The sequence below is a fragment of the Gastrolobium bilobum genome, unplaced genomic scaffold (genome assembly GCF_033153095.1).
Source record: "Gastrolobium bilobum isolate Gb01-03AN ecotype WA unplaced genomic scaffold, APGP_CSIRO_Gbil_v1 utg44884, whole genome shotgun sequence".
In the NCBI taxonomy this organism is placed as follows: Eukaryota; Viridiplantae; Streptophyta; class Magnoliopsida; order Fabales; family Fabaceae; genus Gastrolobium; species Gastrolobium bilobum.
The window spans coordinates 168,961-186,852 of NW_026897767.1; the positions used below are offsets into that span (position 1 = coordinate 168,961).

The 17,892-nt window shown below is 36.0% G+C and overlaps 2 protein-coding genes and 1 non-coding gene across 3 annotated transcripts; 1 reads left to right on the plus strand and 2 right to left on the minus strand.

Annotated features, from left to right (window-relative positions):
• Window positions 1-853: 853 nt before the first annotated feature.
• On the minus strand, window positions 854-2,874 carry LOC133310043 (polygalacturonase-like). The gene is made up of 4 exons (XM_061510922.1): window positions 2,404-2,874; window positions 1,623-1,912; window positions 1,249-1,477; window positions 854-1,072 (listed from the first exon to the last, which is right to left on the minus strand). Exons 1-4 carry the CDS (start codon window positions 2,872-2,874, stop codon window positions 854-856), a joined length of 1,209 nt encoding a protein of 402 aa, XP_061366906.1.
• A 10,277-nt stretch (window positions 2,875-13,151) lies between these two features.
• Window positions 13,152-13,257, minus strand: LOC133310066 (small nucleolar RNA R71). Its single transcript, XR_009751395.1, has one exon. It is a non-coding gene; the product is annotated as a small nucleolar RNA R71 (small nucleolar RNA).
• A 571-nt stretch (window positions 13,258-13,828) lies between these two features.
• Window positions 13,829-14,977, plus strand: LOC133310044 (uncharacterized). The gene is made up of 2 exons (XM_061510923.1): window positions 13,829-14,101; window positions 14,180-14,977. The coding sequence occupies exons 1-2, from the start codon at window positions 13,829-13,831 to the stop codon at window positions 14,975-14,977; spliced, it is 1,071 nt and encodes a 356-aa protein (XP_061366907.1).
• The last annotated feature ends 2,915 nt before the right edge of the window (window positions 14,978-17,892 follow it).

Below are 17,892 nucleotides of genomic sequence, written 5' to 3' on the forward strand. Positions count from 1 at the left end.
TATATTGACAAAAATCAACAGTGAAAACATAAGTTGTAGGAATAAGATTCCTCTTAAAACATTAAAGGTAAACTTCTTATATTAAGGCATATACTTTCTCTCGAGAGAAGATTTCAGATTTCAGATTTCAGAGAGAGAAAAAATGAGATAATGAAAATGAGGGAGAGAAAAATGTTCTCTATGTGGCAGAGAGAATGTTTCTGTCTTAAAAAGGCATAAATATAAATTCCTTTAATGAAATGAGGCATATATATAAATGATAACTACCAATTACTAAAGATACCAGAATCTTCTTAGAAACAAGGTTATAGAAGGATTATCTTAACCTTTGTATTTTTTCTTACAAAAACGTAATTTTAAGTAACATTTTGAGGTATATTCTTCGTAGTGAGAAAAGGATGCCACAATTTGCTATGAGTGCATCTATAAAGACATTCTAAAATGTGTAAATCAAATTAACAAGAGGCAAATTTAAGCCATATAAAAATTAAAAATATTATCCAATGACCAATATATATATACACTCTTTTTTATATTAATACAATCCTGCCATAAAAATTTAGACTTTCCGAGTCCATACAAATTGCAAGGCTAGTCTCAAATGCAGAGATACTATATAAGGCCACAGGTTCAAGCAAGTAACCTATTCTCATCCATACCAAACAACTGTTGCAACTGCACGGTCTGCACTATGAACTCTTTAAATTACAACACTTAATGTACTTATCTTTTCATATGACTTTGGAGGACATATATATAGATACATACAAAGATTCCTTTCTTCATTTTCTTAGTATATATAGTTATCACAATTTTTACCAAATGATGGTTATGTTGAGGGCATTTGCATGTCCTAAAAGCAACTCTCCGGTTGAACTACTCCGAATGCCGTTCCAGCGGCGTGCTTACACAAAGCTTGGGGAGTTTGGCTCTTGTAAGTGAGCTTCACATCCTCCAACCTTATCCTTTTGCATGGGTGCTTTGAACTGCAGTCAAATTTCACAGCAACCTTTGTTGCAGATGTTCCATGAATATCTTTGTATGATACATCACTTACCTTTACCCCAGAGGCCTATATATTGAAATGCCAATAAAACAAATTAAATGCAAAAGATTAGTCCACTTTTTTTTTTTTTAATACAATAATACCAGTGGCTTAGATTAATTCACTTTGTCCTAGTAATTTTGTGTATGTACTATAGGACCAAATGGCCCATTAAAGAAAAATTACCCTTGGAAAAAAATTACCTGACTAGGGCAGTCCTTGTAATAAGGGCAGTAATTTTGGTCTATTACAATGGGGTTTTGGACATCAGTCATAATTGCATGTTCAAAATGAACATCCTTCACAAATCCATTACTGGCCCTTCCCCAAGACTTTATTCTAAAACCGTTTTGAGTCTTGGAGAATGTAGCTGTTTTAACTGTCACATTTTTTACACCAGGTTCTCTCAAGTCCCATCCTAAGCTTCCAATGCTGCACCAAAATTTAGTAAACAACAACAATAAATACATTAGTACCATAATGCCAAAAGTTACATCATCTAGTCCTAATTTTCTAACATGGAGCTACATTAATAAATTCAAACAAAAATAAAATAAAATAAAATAAAAAATAAAACCTTATCCCATGGCCAGGACCACATGCAACATCTTCAATCCACAAGTTCTTAGTGCCGGGGCCAACCGAGATGCAATCATCGCCGGTTCGAATTCTGGGTTTGAGGATGGTGACGTCGGAGGAGAATTGGACGTGGATGCCGTCGGTGTTAGGGCTGTTTCCGGCAGCTTTGACTGTCAATCCATGTACTTTGACGGTGTGGCATCCATTGAATACTACGTGGAACATTTGACTATTAAGAGAGGTCAACCCAGTGATGACAATGTTGTCAGAGTTGCTGAATCCAAGTGTCTGCTTCCACATAAAACACAACATGAACCATTATAAAATTTTGATTAATTAATTAATTACCCAATAATGCAAAGAAACAAAGAACGTGTGGTTATAACATATCCCATATTAGTATATTAATGATATACTTTAGAAGAATTGTTTTCCTTAATGTTAACGGTTAACCGTTACGTTAGCATGGCAGTTACTAGATATGATCGAAAGAAAATAACCTGAACTTATATTACCACCTTGGAGGAAGCAAAATTATGTATATATTTCAAATTTTTTATGAAGGTAACTCAAAACTTTTAAGAAAATTAAAAGATGTAGAGTATAATGGTTAAGATATAAAGTATGGTCTTTGAATTTTTATTAGGGTGAGGGAACCTTAACATCCATTGAAAAGACATTAATGCCCCCTATTCTCCACACCTCAATTATTTAATTCTTGGGCATTTATGTCATGCAATATACTATTAACATTGATGACATATATGCATGAAACATACCGTAGCTCCAAGTGGGCAAGTTTGGCCTAAGTTCTTGCAATCCCAAAGGTAAGTGCCTTGGCCATCAAGCACTCCACCGTGAATGGAAACGCCGGAAACTTGGTTGAAATTCAACCAATATCCGGCGTTTCCGATGACATTGTAGTCAGATGGAGCGACCAAGGTGCCATCAATGGTTATGGAGATGGCGTTGTTGTTACATTGGCCAGTGAAGGTGACTTTACTCAACAAGAATTGCCCTTGTGGCACGTAAATGCCTACAGGTTTTGCTGAGTCACAAGCTTTGTTCCAAACACTGAGGAAGGCCTCGGTGGAGTCGGTTTGTCCATCTGGGTTGGCTCCAAAGTCTACAACATTGAAGGTGGTTGATTTGGCCAAGGTTGAATGAAGGAACAAGGAGTATGAGAGAAAGTACAATGTGTGAAGAACAAGAAGAGAAAGAGGACTGGGTTTTGTTGTTGGGTTTGCCATTTTGGAAAATGGTGAATTGAAAAGGATGTTTTGAGAGAGAGAGAGAGAGAGAAAGAGAGAAAGCTAGAAGATTGAGAGGTAGTGGTGGAGAAGGTGGAGTCGTGGGGAATGGAACGGTTTGGGAGGGTGTTTATAAACTAAAGGTTTTTTGGCATATTGTTGCACATAAACAAAAATAGAAAATGTTGCTTGAAAACCTGAAAAAATTCATATACTTTTATACATATTTACCATAACTTGATTATTATTAGTTAACAAGGACTATAATGAGTTAATATATACTTTATTAACATAAGCTGAAATCATACTACATTAGCTGTTAATTAGTTTCAAAAGTTATTAATTAATAATTGATTTATTATTAGATATATGTATAAAAATGTAAACATAATTAATTATTTAAAAAATAAAATAGTAAATAATCGAAGATAGAAAGGAAAGCAAAAGCCGCGCCGAAATGTGGTGTTAAGACTTAGGAGCGTGTGCGTGTCTTTACGGAAGTGTGCTTTGCGTGCTGCTTTTCGTAGATTTCGCTTAATTATTATTTATCCTCGTGGTTTTGGTAATTGGTAATACAATTCATTGTTTTCTTTTTCTTTTTATAATTGTTGTTGCTTTTATGAAAATGTTATTGATTTTGTGGACGTCGACAACATAGATAGTTATAGGCCTGTGTTATATATTGTTTGCTTAGCTCAATAGATAGACGTATTATAGACATTAAGTGAATTAAATTTATTGTTAGATCGAGTTAGGGGTGTTCATCAACTGATCCAAACCGATTCAAACCGCAATAACCGAACCGAAAAATCGATAACCGAATAAACCGAAAAAACCCCGCAAATTTTAATTGGATTGGATCGGTTTTCGGATGGGTTAATAAAAACCGATCCAATCCAAACTGATCCAGTATATTAATTTCTCTCTATCTACTTGCGTTTTTTTTCCAATCATAGCCCAAAACTTTCTAAACCAAAGATCCATTAACCATCAACTAAACTCAAGAAAAAGTCTAGTCACATCTCATTAACAAAATTTAATTTGTGTATAGCTTCATATCTCATTGCCCAAAAAAGAAAAAACTATATTATCGTTTAATGATGTTTTTGTATTTAAAAAAAATAAAATTACAAAGTCAATATATACAAAAGATGTTATTTGCACAATAATCATGAAACAAATTTTAGGATTTTAAAAAAATCGAAAACCGATCCAATCCAGACCGAAAAAAATTGGATTGGATCAGATCGGATTTGAAAAAAAATCCAAACCGAATGGATGATTACATGATCAAACCAAAGGGATTGGATCGGATGATTTTTGCTTCCAAAACCGATCCAATCCAGACCACGAACACCCCTAGATCGAGTAATGTTAACAAACTTCGTCGTATAAACTTATAATTTGATATGTTACATGTTTATATATATATATATATATATATATATATATATATATATATATATATATTAAGGAAGACCTAAATTAGTGAAAATAAACTAGCAAAGTTATTGCTGTTGTCTTATATGGATTTATGATTTTGTTCTAGAGGTAAATGATGCAAATTGGATCAAGAGAGGACAACGAAAGAATGGGAATGGAGTGCTAGATAGATGGTGTGCATGTAATACGACAAGCTTTGGGAATCTAGCAGAAGACGTAGGGCACATAAATATTGCATGGACATTAAATAGAACTATAAAGTAAACCATATATATTTTATATGGGAAAAATTCAAAGACTTCTCCTTCAAAGACAAAAATCATAAATTATAATAGCATAATTTGGAGAAGAAAAAGCAGCTGCGATTAACGTGACATGTCATGCATATCTTGCAAGCATCCTACTTATTTAAAAAGCCTAAGCTACAATTTCGTCCTTCAAGCACAATATCATCAATGCCCATCTCCCTTTTTTAAAAGAAAAAAAAAATCCTCCCCAAAAAGTTCTAGATTTTTCATCTTTCTCACTATATATATATCCATATCTTTGTACGATTTGTTTTTCAATTAATTTTGTATATGATCATTTTTATAAATTTTCCATTTATATTACCTCATATTTCCAAATTGGACGAGTCATAAAATGTAGCTTCACAACCTTTTAGGTGAGTGTTTTAAATTGGTTAATTTTGATATACAGTTAAGATGCTATTTTGAAAATATTTTATATATTATTGATCTCAAACCCATTAACTAGTGTATTAACTTGTGAGTTTCTATGTTATGTTTTTACTGTTGGGTATGGCTCATACTTCACATGATGATGTTTGCCCTAATTGTCGGGGTCAGCAGAAAGGCAACTGGGGTCCCGCTCATGAATAGCTAGGTAATGTTTAGGCCTCTGTTTCTATTGTAATTTTCTTAGCAGTTTGGGCTTGGGCCCATGAATAGCTGCTGTTAGGGTTTCTTGTAATCCTATTTATATTTGCCTTGTAAACCGAGAGACTTGTAACGAGTGGCGGTGAGGTGAATATAGTACAGACAAACTGGACGTAGCCTATATTGGGTGAACCAGGGTAAATCATCGTGTCAATCTCTCTACTCTTATCTATTTTTCTGTTTTCTCGATTCTGTGTGATTGTCGATTTCCAACATTTACTAGGCCTATGTTTTACATATGAGAAAGATCAAATGGATGTTATAAGATCGCCAATTGAGATGAGAACAGTAACAAAATACTAAAGAAGAGCGACTAATTAAGAATATAGCACTCAAATTTACAAGTCAAGTAACTTCCAGCCTTGAAAAACTAACGAAACATGACTAAGTCATGGAAAGCTCTATAAGAGCATACCTAACGGAACAACAAAGTCTATGTGCTTGTTTGGATGAGCTTCTTCTTCTCTAGAAGCTCCTTTTTAAAAAATAAAATAAAATAATAAGTGTTTTTAGATATATATTTTTTATGTTTGGATGTAAGATTTTAATAAATTCAAAAACCAATCAAAAAGTCAAAATCTTGTTTTTTTGAAAAGGTAGAACTTTTGACTTTTGAAAGAAGGAGAAGTCAAAAGCTAAAATTTTACCCATCGCACCCTTCGAGTATTCCCTCCCAGCCGAAGCAGCGATCTTGTTCCTCCCGACGGATTGGGATTTCTTGGTCATCACCAGAGACAAGAATCTCCGAGGTTGAGGCAGATTGTCACGTGGCGCAAAAGGTTGCCTTAACCTCACCACCCTTGTTGTTGTTGGAGAGGAAGGGGGTCATTGGAATCGAAATTTGAGAGAGGTTGGATGATGAAGTGGCAGTTGGAGGGGGACATTTAAGAGACGAGTGGTTTCGGGGGATCCGAGAAAGTTGTGGCGGCCGGGGAAGGGGTGAATGTTGGAGACGGAAGGGATTGGAGAATCGAAGTGGAATTCCAGAGGTTAGGGAAGCCATTGTTGTTTGCTTCTTCTTCAAATTACTCTAAGTATGTCTACACCTGATTTTACGGAGAATCGAACTCACCTGATTTGATAGTGGCCGGAAGCAAGTTAATTTAAATTATTTGATTTTACCGAGATTATATACTAAATAAACCAAACCTGCACTGACTGCATTCTGTCTAGCAGAGCTGCTAGACACAGCCAACATGTCATTAAGAGTCTGAAGCATTTTTACTCCACTCTTAATCATGTACACTTTCTTCTGTAAGTGTTTCGAAAGACTGACAATAATATAGCAACGAATTACCATATCTGCCCTCTCCCAATCTGAGAAATGCATCTTATTTTTCTTAGATGCACTCTCTACAGGTTGCCATGACTTTGGTACGGTAAGGACAAATTTCAGCTTTTCATGTTTAAGAACAACATCAAGGTTCCTTTTCCATTCTTCATAGTTTGTATCATCTATAGGTTTTTGACTCAAAATCATGGCTATAGGATTGAAGGAAGTCATTTTCTGGAAAAAAAAACATATAAAGCACACAATTACAAACAAATAATGCAATAAACAAACGAAGTACAAGTAGATTCTCATAACTACTCTTGTTTATTGTTAACAATCCTTCAGTTTATCTTTACAAGGCTTACGATGGGCAAGTCACTTGTAAAAACCAAAATTGTTATTTGGGCCTTCAGTGTCATTGCCAGAGCCTCGATGGGAGGGTTAACAATTTTACCAAACTTGAATGTAATTAACCATTACTTAATTTCAAAATTATCCTTAGTGTCTAAGCATTGCCGACGATGGGTCGTACAATACTTTACTAAAATTTTGCAATTATTAAGATTTAATCTAGTGAAATCTGATTATCCTTATCTGATGGGGCTTCAGCGATAACCATTTCACTAATAAACCCACAAATGGAGCCCGCAGGTTTTAAAATTAATTATTTAATTTTTAAAACCTTCACCATTCAACATTTTTTATTTGAGAATTTTCATAAGCCCTGTCGAATTCATTGTTTAATTTCAAAATTATCTTTAATAACTTATTATTATCGACGATGGGCCGTACAATACTTTATTAAAATTTTGAAATTATTAAGTCCCAATAAAATCCAATCACGCTTATCTGTTGGGGCCTCACATGATTATTTTATTGATAGGCCCACAATGCGCCTGGAGGTTAAATTATTTTCTTAATTTAAATCTCCTCCCATAATTATTTAGGTCCAATCTAATAAAATCCAATTATGCTTATTCGATGGGACTTCACATGATTATTTTATTAATGGTCTTATAATGCGCTTGAAGGTTAAATTAATTTCTTAATTTAAATCTCCTTCCATTCAAAACTAACCCTAAGCTTCATGGGTTAACATTAGACTTTGGGCTCACTCTCACTAAAGCTATTGGGCTTAAGTGAAAAAAGCATACTAAACTCAACAAACCGCACCCAACCTTATCCCAAACAACTCAGGCATTCTCCTCGAATTCGTGTACGAACATTTCGACAGCGTTGCCATCTCAATCCAAAACGGGTTTGCAAACCTTGGCTTATCCATATCGCTCATGGTCGGTATAGTCCCCCTCATTAATTTGCTGGGATTTTTAAGAATTACCCGTGTATCTCCCTCCCTATCCGGGTAAATATTCAAGCATTTTTCCAGATTACGAACAATATCCGGGTATCCCCTTGACTACTCGGGTAGGGTGAAATTTTTAAATTATACCTGGGTATCCCCTGCCTACCCGGGTATTTTACGAAAACAGGGGCAGATAGGTGAAATGTTTTGGTTAAAGGGCGAATTAGTAATTAATTCTTAAATTAAGGCTACAGTGGTCAAAAAGCCGATTGTTGAAACACCTATAAAAAGACAAAATGCAAATACAAAGAAACAAACAAAAAGAAAAACAAAAACACTGAACTAACATGAAAGACAAAAAATCTCCATTGACAAAGATGAGTTTCTTTATAATTTTCGCATCATGATCATGCTATTCAATTAATTTGTTTTTTTATTACAGTCAACAAAATGGATGTTTAGAGAGAGTACATCGAGTAATTTTTAATACTATTACAATTATTTAGGCCCTTAGAAAATCGAGCTAGCTCACAAATTTTAGAACAAGGTTAAAGCTTTCCTCATTGTTGCACATGTTCATTCTCTTCGACCCTTCTTTTTTATTCTTACTTCAAAAAAGAGACCATGTGAGTTGAATATGTACTTTTTTTTTACTTAAAAAAAAAGTCAGAAGCTGAAAGCACCCTCGACCTCGAGAGCTATTCATAAAAGAGAAAAGCTTTTTTTTCTCATTATTAAAAAAACTATTTTTGAAGAGCTTTTATAATATATATATATATATATGAGATTTTATTTCTGCAGCTGTTGTACGTGCCGCAATGAAATACTTGCCATATATATACTTGAAAGCATTAAATGCGGGGAATCATAATCATGCAAAGGATGAAAGCATTAAACGGGAGGAATCATAACCATACATCTGTCGTTGCTGTACGTAAAGCGGCTGTAGAACTAATTTTACCTATATATATATATTGTTAGAGAGATATAATATAAAAGCTATTCATGAGCCTTCATTTATTAGTTTAAGATTTTGGTTGAAATGATTCTTTATGACTAAGTAATTATGAGTTCGATCGATCCTCAACCACCCCCATTCTATTAACAAAATAATTAAATATTATGGAGTTTCCTAGCATAGGTAGGCTGAGGCTGATACATTATTCATCCTTCAAGGTCAATGGGCTCTTGTGTAAAGGGCTGTGTTAGAGAAATATAAAAATCATCGATGGGTCTTCACTTACTAGCTTAAGCTTTTAGGTTGAAATGATTCTTTATATAATATCGGAGCTGATATGACTAAGTGGTCATTAGTTCGGTCCTTAACCGCCCCTATTATATTAACAAAAATAATTAAATATTATGGAATTTCTTAACTAGTGTTTTAAAACTTGGATCGAACCGGCCGTGTCGACCTGGATTTTTGTAACCCAGTGAGGGCATCAGTTCAAGCTGGCCATTGGATCAGTCATGCAATTGAACCGATTTTGACTGTTAACTTGGTCGAGTCTTAGTGACTCGCAGGTCATATCAAACCCGACAGGTCAAGTTGTTTTCTCCTTTAAATCGATTTTTTAAAAATTAGACAAAATGTTGCACTTTTGATAGTGGTCGGGAATCGAACTCAACCCATGGGAATAAGTAGTGTTATCACTTACCACTGGGCCACTATGGGAGTAAATATTGTTATCTCTTACCACTAGGTTATCCTCAATTGTTGGTCAAAATGCACCTTATAATATATTTATTACATAATTTAATATAAATTTAATTAAATCGGTTGAACTAGTGACCCAGTACATCGATTGAGTCAATGATCGGACCGAGTTTTAAAATATTATTCTTAACATAAATAGGCTGGGTTTGATACATCATCCACTCTTCAAGGACAATGGACTCTTATATGAGTGAGTGTATTAGAGAAATATAAAAATTATTTATAAACCTTTACTTATAAATTTAAATTTTTGGATTGAATCGATTCTTATAGGCTCATGTACTTTTTAGGTGATATGGCTTGAATTTGGAAATGAATTTGTACCAAAAATAAGTGTTCCTGTATAACCTTGTGGTTGTGAGGTCGAGAGTAGTGTGGCTGTGGTACCGTGGGCATTGTAGTCCTTGCACTTGTACGTGGTCTAGGCACGTGAGAATATTATTAATGATTATGATATTAAAGAAATATTTTAAGGAGTTTGGGAATTGGGACAATGTAGGGGAAGTAGATATGAATATGATTGTTTGCAAGGGAGATATAATATAAATTATTGAAGTCCATCGCTCGTTAGTTTAAACTTTATAATTGAATTAATTTTTTATATGGTACCTGATAAGTCCATGATTTGTGACTTAGAACATGTGGTTTGATGTTAAAATGGAAATGAAAAGGATATCTTTTGTTAAGAAAAACCCCCAAATATTGCATAGAAATGAAGGATTCTGGTTTTGAGTGCTAATGGGCTAGTTTTGTATGTTTCAGGCCCAATTAGTGTTAATTCTACAAGCAAAAAGAATAAAGAAAAAATTGGGCCAATCCTTCCTTGATCAGAAGCCTAACATGAAGAAAGAAAGAAGCAAATTGGAGAGAAGCCAAATCAGAATTGAAGAAAAGAAGAAAAGAAAAGAATGGGCTAGATGAAACAAAACTAACCAGTGGCCCAAGAAAGAAAAGAAAGAAAAGAAGGGAAACAAAAGAGAAATTCAGAATCGTGAAGAAAGAGCTGAAAGAAAAAAACCCTAGCACACAGACCGTTCAAGTGAACCCATCTCTATCATACCTCCATCTCAAGCACTCCATCACGGTTCTTTCTTTGAATCGAACCAACAAACCGAAATACCCTCTAATTTTCGCTCAAGACACAGAACCCTAACCCTACTCACGGTTCATTTCTTGATCGAACCAACCACAACACAAACCCTACCCGATTTTTGTGCGGCACAGAAAAATCCAAACAAGTCCCTCAATCGACATGATGAGCTGGAGGTTGTTAGTAGTGGTGGCTGGAGATGCTTTTGTGGTGCGTTGCTAATCGTGCAAGGGACACCCACGATCGAGTGGAGTGAGGAGCATACGTACGTTTTGAGGAGGTGATTTGGGTTCAGCTATAAAGGAGGAGATAAAAACATTTGTAGGACTCTCTCTTTTCCTTTTCTTCGCTGAGTTTATTTTTGCTCTTTGGATATTTTCATTTTACTGTTTTCTGTTAGTATTTTTAGTATTTTTATTTGTAATTTTTTGTAAGCACTACTTCAGGGCTATCTGCTGTTGATAGTTCCTGCGTTTAATTTTTTGTTAGTTATACGTTGTAATTTGCTGTTTTTATTATGGACCTTTGTTGTATGTTAGCTCTTCAACCTGTGATGATGAGCTAACTTTCTTATAGTTGGGTTGAAAGAGTACTCGGAACTCAGTTGTTAATAGTGATGTTTTAAAGTTTACAGTGTTGATTCCAGTTTGTTTACTGTGCGTTTTTATATGCTGAGTTTATTATGTGATGATCACACATAGGCTACTCTAGTGGTGTGAGATTATTGGGAAATAACTCACACTAGACCCCATTGTGAGCACATGGAAAGTTGAGAGAGATCTCTCTCAATGGGTATGGCTCCAGGGATGAAGTTACCCCCATGTAACTTGGGAAAATAGTACTTCAAGGTCCTATGATAACAGTGAGATAGGGATATGTCATCTGTTGTTATTGGAAGAAAACTGTTGTTGGGAAACAATAGTTATTTTAGTATTTTCGTTAAGCTGGAAGCAATAATTATTTTTTGTCAAAGCATCCTAATGGCAAATGAAGAATGGGGAAATTGACACCCAACTTGCTTCCAAATTCTGTTTTCAAAAAAACCATCTTTGTTATCCTTTTGTATTTTCGTCCAAATCTGAGTTAACTCTCTGTTTTTAAAACTTAAAAGAAAAGCATAAAATGTTTACAAGTTTTCCATTTACTTAATTTTACTGTCAGTAAGTAAAGAGTCTTTCACGAACTAAAATCATCATTTTCAAAAAGGAAAAAAGAAACTTTTCTAAAAAATATTTTCAGTATACTTGAGTTAGAATAGCAGTAGCATTTAATTTGATTTTATTTCATTTCTGGTTCTAATTAGAAATTACCAATTTATTTCAAGTTAAAACGTCAAGGTTCTTGTGGGAACGATAACTGGGATTCATAAAAAGCCCTATATTACTTGTTGTCGCGTATACTTGCGCGCATACTTGCATAACTGTTAGCAATGCAACAAGTTTTTGGCGCCGTTGCCGGGGACCAAGGCGTACATGATTAGATTTCTTTGTGTGATTGCTATTTCTGAACTGATTCGTTTTGCTGTTTTTAGTTTAGCTTAATTTGAATTCTGCTTTTGTATTGTGTTAGTAAATATTACTGTAGTCTCTTGAATATTGGTAGCTTAAAATTCTGTTCTGTTCATATTCTGTTTTGCTGCATGCTTTATATATTAATTTTGTCATTTCATTTTCTAGTTTATTGTTTTATAGTTGTTACTTTGTTTCTAATTTTTTTTTTTTAGTTTCAGTTTTTATTATTATTATTATTAGTTTCATTCTGTTAGTTTGGATATATTGTTACTGCTCTATAAATCTGTTTGGTTGTGGATACTGTTGCTGCTGCAATTTGGGACTTTTCTGTTTGGCAGGTTGCTGTTAATTTTTTTTTTTTAAAAAAAACTGAATAGTAATCTAAGTTGTTTTAGCTAGTCAGGTTTGCTTGTTTTAGTTAAAAAGGGTGCATGAGTGCAACTCCACACCCGTTCTTAGATTCTTTTGATCCAGAACCTGAAAGGACCTTTAGAGTTAGGAGACGAACCCATAGAGCAAATAGGCAGATCCTACTTCCAGATTTTGAAGAAATGGAGGATTTAGAAAATGTAAATGGGAATGATGGGGTAGGAGGACCTGCAAGGATAGAGAACCCACCAATAATAGATGACAATGATAGGTCCATGATGGACTTCATCATACCTGTTTTGGATGAGTTAGACCCAAGTATTGCCCAACCTGTTAATGGAGTGCCCTTTAAGTTAGAACCGGTGATGTTCACCATGCTCCAAAATATGGGGCAGTTTCATGGTCTGTTGATGGAAGACCCACACAAGCACCTTAGAAACTTCATAGAAGTGGCCAACACTTTTAGGAATCCTAATATCTCGGATGATGTGCTGAGATTGAAGCTCTTCCCTCATTCACTGGCTGATAAAGCCAAAGAGTGGTTGAACTCCCTTCCATCCAACTCCATAACTAATTGGCACACACTAGCTGAAAAATTTATCATGAAATTTTTCCCATCCAACAAGATAGTGCAAACTAGATGTGATATCACCAACTTCATGCAGAAAGATGGTGAGACCTTAGTGGATGTGTGAGAGAGGTTTAAAATTCTTCTTAAGCAATGCCCCAATCATGGTTTGCCCTCTTGGGCAGTGTTACAGACCCTTTACAATAGCCTGAATACTCAAAACAGAGCCTTAGCAAATTCTGCTGCTAATGGCATGTTTATGTCCATGTCCTTTAATCAAGCTCATGAGTTGTTGGAACAAATGACTCAAAATTATGCCCAATGGCCTGAAGAAAGAAATCAGTTAAGGAGAGTGGCGGGTTTGCATGAGGTAGATCCAAGGACAAGCCATTGAGGCAAGATTGTCTCAACCTCAAGTTCCAATACCTACACCTCAAGTCCCACCCCAACCTCAAGTCAACGCTGTGAACACAGGTGAAACTTGTGTTTTATGTGGTGGGCCCCATTTGTTTGGTAGTTTCCCATCTAACCAGAATCTGTGTATTATGTGGGGAACCAAAATAGGAACCAAAATAATTTTTCCACTAATTTTAATCAAGGTTGGAGGCAGAACCAACAGCCTCAATATTTCCAAGGGCAAGGGCAGCAAGCTGGCCCCTCCAATGCCCAAACCAAATCACATTTTCCCTCTCAAAACTACCAACAATCTCCAAGGCAGCAACCGGTTGCTCAATCTAGTGAGATGCCTACCTCTTCAACTTCTTCCTTAGAGGCTTTGTTGAGGGAGTATTTGGTTAAGAATGAAACTAAGAAAAATAGCTTGGAAGTTGTTGTGCAAAGTATTCCTGCATCTTTGAGGAATATAGAATCCCAACTAGGCCATTTAGCAAATACTATAAATAGCAGACCCCCTGGTACCCTGCCTAGTAACACTAAGGAGCCTAGGAGAAATAATGAGCAATGTCATATGATAGAGCTCAGAAATGGCAGATCGGTGCATCAGCCAGAAGCTGTGGTTAGACCTTCCACATTAAAAAAAAGAGAAGAGGAAAAAGTGCAGCAAGAAAAAGAATTAAATTCTGAATTTGCTCAGTCACCTAGAGCCCAAGACAGCCCTCAAGGGGCTGTAAATAGTGATCATCTGCCTACTCTGGTCGAACCAGAAATTCAGACTCAACCAGACCCGTCTTTAGGGACTATTTCCATGGAAAAGTCCATTCCCAAGGGTCAAGCACCCAAGTCAAATGTTGAGACACCAGCTGCCTCAAACATACCCCCACCACCTTTTCCTCAAAGGTTACAAAAAAAGAAGCAAGATAATCAATTTAGGAAATTTTTAGACCTCCTAAAACAGTTGCATGTCAATATTCCATTTGTGGATGCATTAGAACAAATGCCCACTTATGTGAAATTCATGAAAGAAATTCTTTCAAGAAAAAGGAGGCTAGAAGAATTTGAGACTGTTGCTCTTACACAAGAGAGCAGTCAAAATTTGCTTAGCAAGATACCTCCTAAATTAGGAGATCCAGGAAATTTTACAATCTCATGCACCATAGGAGACCATTACATAGGCAGAGCATTGTGTGATTTAGGTGCTAGTATCAATTTAATGCCTCTGAGTGTGTACAAAAAGCTAAAAGTAGGAGAGCCTAATCCCACCACTGTCACTTTACAGTTGGCTGATAGGTCCCTAGTTTATCCTGAAGGGAAAGTAGAGAATGTCTTGGTAAAGGTAGATAAATTCATTCTACCTGCTGACTTTATTATTTTTGACTATGAGGAAGACCGAGAGGTGCCTATAATTTTAGGAAGGGCTTTCTTAGCCACTGGTGGGGCTGTAATAGATGTTAAAGAAGGTGAATTGGCCATGAATGTGATGGTGAGCAAGTAAAATTTAATATTTTGAAGGCCATGAAATACCCGAGACATAGAGGACTGTTCTAGGCTAGATATCATTGACTGTGTGGTCAAAGATAAAATTTTGCATGAGTCTGCACTAGACTCTTTACAAATTTATGGTTTTTGAGGGTCTAGAAATCAGTCAAACTGATTCAGAGGAAGTGGTTAAATGGTTAAATTCCAGATCTGATGTGGTTTGGAAAAATAAAAATTTTGAGTCCTTAGAATTGGCCAAGAGAGGGTTAAAAATTCCCAAACCCTCAATTGAAGAGCCCTCTGTGTTAGAGCTCAAGCCTCTGCCTAATCACCTTAGGTATGCTTACTTAGGAGAAAAAGACAACTTGCTTGTCATAGTGTCCAATCTGCTCACTGTTTTAGAGGAAGAACAGTTGCTGGCTGTTTTAAAAAAATTTAAGAGGGCTATAGGTTGGTCTTTGGCAGACATAAAAGGTATTAACCCGTCCTACTGCACGCATAAAATCCTTTTTTACTGACCCAACCAGCAGCTCTAGAGAGTAACAAAGGAGACTTAACCCAATTATGAAAGAGGTAGTAAAAAAGAAAATTATTAAGTGGCTGGATGCTGGGATCATATATCCCGTTTCTGACAGTAACTGGGTCAGCCCAGTGCAGTGTGTTCCTAAAAAGGGTGGGATCACTGTTGTGAAAAATGAAAAAAAATAATTAATACCCACTAGGACTGCCACTGGTTGGAGGATCTGTATGGATTACAGAAAACTCAACAAAGCCACTAGGAAGGACCATTTCCCCTTGCTTTTTATTGACCAGATGTTGGATAGATTGGCTGGTAGGGAGTTTTACTGTTTTCTAGATGGCTATTCAGGTTATAATCAAATAGCCTTTGCCCCTGAGGACCAGCCAAAGACCACATTTACTTGTTCCTATGGCATCTTTGCATTTAGGAGAATGCCCTTTGGGTTGTGCAGTGCACCAGCCACCTTTCAAAGGTGCATGATGGCTATTTTTATTGATATGATAGAGCAGTTTGTGGAAGTCTTCATGGATGACTTCAGTGTTTTTGGGGACTCTTATGATGAGTGCTTAAAAATTTTGGGGAGAGTGCTTGAGAGATGTGAGGAGACAAACCTAGTCCTAAATCTGGAGAAGTGTCACTTTATGGTGAGGGAAGGCATTGTGCTAGGACATAGGATCTCTAAAGCGGGGTTAGAGGTTGATACAGCCAAGATAGATCAAATTGAGAAATTGCCACCCCCTGTTAACATAAAGGGAATAAGGTCTTTCCTTGGGCATGCTGGTTTTTATAGGAGGTTTATAAAAGATTTTTCAAAAACTTTTAAGCCTCTTAGTCATTTGCTTGAAATCAACACCCCTTTCCATTTTGATGAGGCTTGTCTTAAAGCCTTTGAGGAGCTAAAACATAAATTGATTTCTGCTCCCATTATAATAGCTCCTGACTGGTCACTGCCATTTGAGTTAATGTGTGATGCAAGTGATTGGGCAGTGAGGGCTGTGTTAGGACAAAGAAAAAATAGAGTTTTTCACTCTATTTATTCTGCCAGCCGAACCTTAAATGGAGCCCAATTAAATTACACAGTGACTGAAAAGGAACTGTTGACTGTGGTGTTTGCCTTTGACAAATTCAGATCATATTTGGTAGGCACCAAGGTCATTGTGTATACTGACCATTCAGCCATAAAATATTTGGTGGAAAAGAAGGATTCAAAGCCTAGGTTAATTAGATGGGTTCTTCTCCTTCAAGAGTTTGATACGGAGATTAAGGATAGGAAAGGAACCGAAAATTAAGTGGCTGACCACTTGTCTAGGCTTAATGAAGGGCAGCAAGATGAAAAAGTGGTTGAGCAAGCCATTAGAGAAACCTTCCCTGATGAGCAACTATTTTTAGTTGCCACTGACACAACCCCATGGTATGCTGACATAGCTAATTATTTAGTTAGTGGGGAGTTGCCTAAGGAGTTAAGTTATCAACAAAAGAAAAAGTTGATACATGACAGTAGGTTTTACCTATGGGATGAACCTTACATGTTTAAAAAATGTGCTGACCAAATCATTAGGAGATGTATTTTAGAGGAAGAAAAAAAGGAAATCCTTAGGCAATGCCATTGGTGGCATAAGGACAGCAGCAAAGGTGTTGCAGTCCGGTCTTTATTGGCCAACTATGTTTAAGGATGCAAATTCTTATGTTCATAAGTGTGATAGGTGCCAAAGACTTGGCAACATTTCTGGAAGGCATGAAATGCCTTTGAAACCTATTCTGGAGATTGAACTCTTTGATGTATGGGGCATAGATTTTATGGGCCCCTTTCCACCTTCTTTTGGAAACCAATATATATTGGTTGCTATAGATTATGTTTCCAAATGGGTGGAGGCTGCTTCCTTACCCACAAATGATTCAAAGGTGGTAATTAAATTCTTGAAAAAAAATATTTTTACCCGATTTGGAACTCCAAGAGCTATTATAAGTGATGGAGGTAAGCATTTTGCTAGTAGACAATTTGAAGCTCTTTTAGCTAAATATGGAGTTAAGCATAAAGTTTCTACTGCTTACCATCCACAAACAAGTGGGCAGGTGGAAGTCACAAATAGAGAAGTTAAAAGAATTTTAGAGAAAGTTGTGAATCCTTCAAGGAAGGATTGGTCCCTTAAATTAGATGATTCTTTGTGGGCCTATACGACAGCTTATAGAACACCTTTAGGTTGCTCTCCTTACAAGCCGATTTTTGGTAAAAATTGCCACCTACCCTTAGAGCTTGAGTATAAGGCATATTGGGCTACCACACAACTGAATGTTGATGCCACTGCTTCAGGAGAAAAGAGGCTTCTCCAACTTAATGAAATGGATGAATTTAGATTAAATGCTTATGAAAATGCCAAGTTGTATAAAGAACAAATGAAGAGATGGCATGA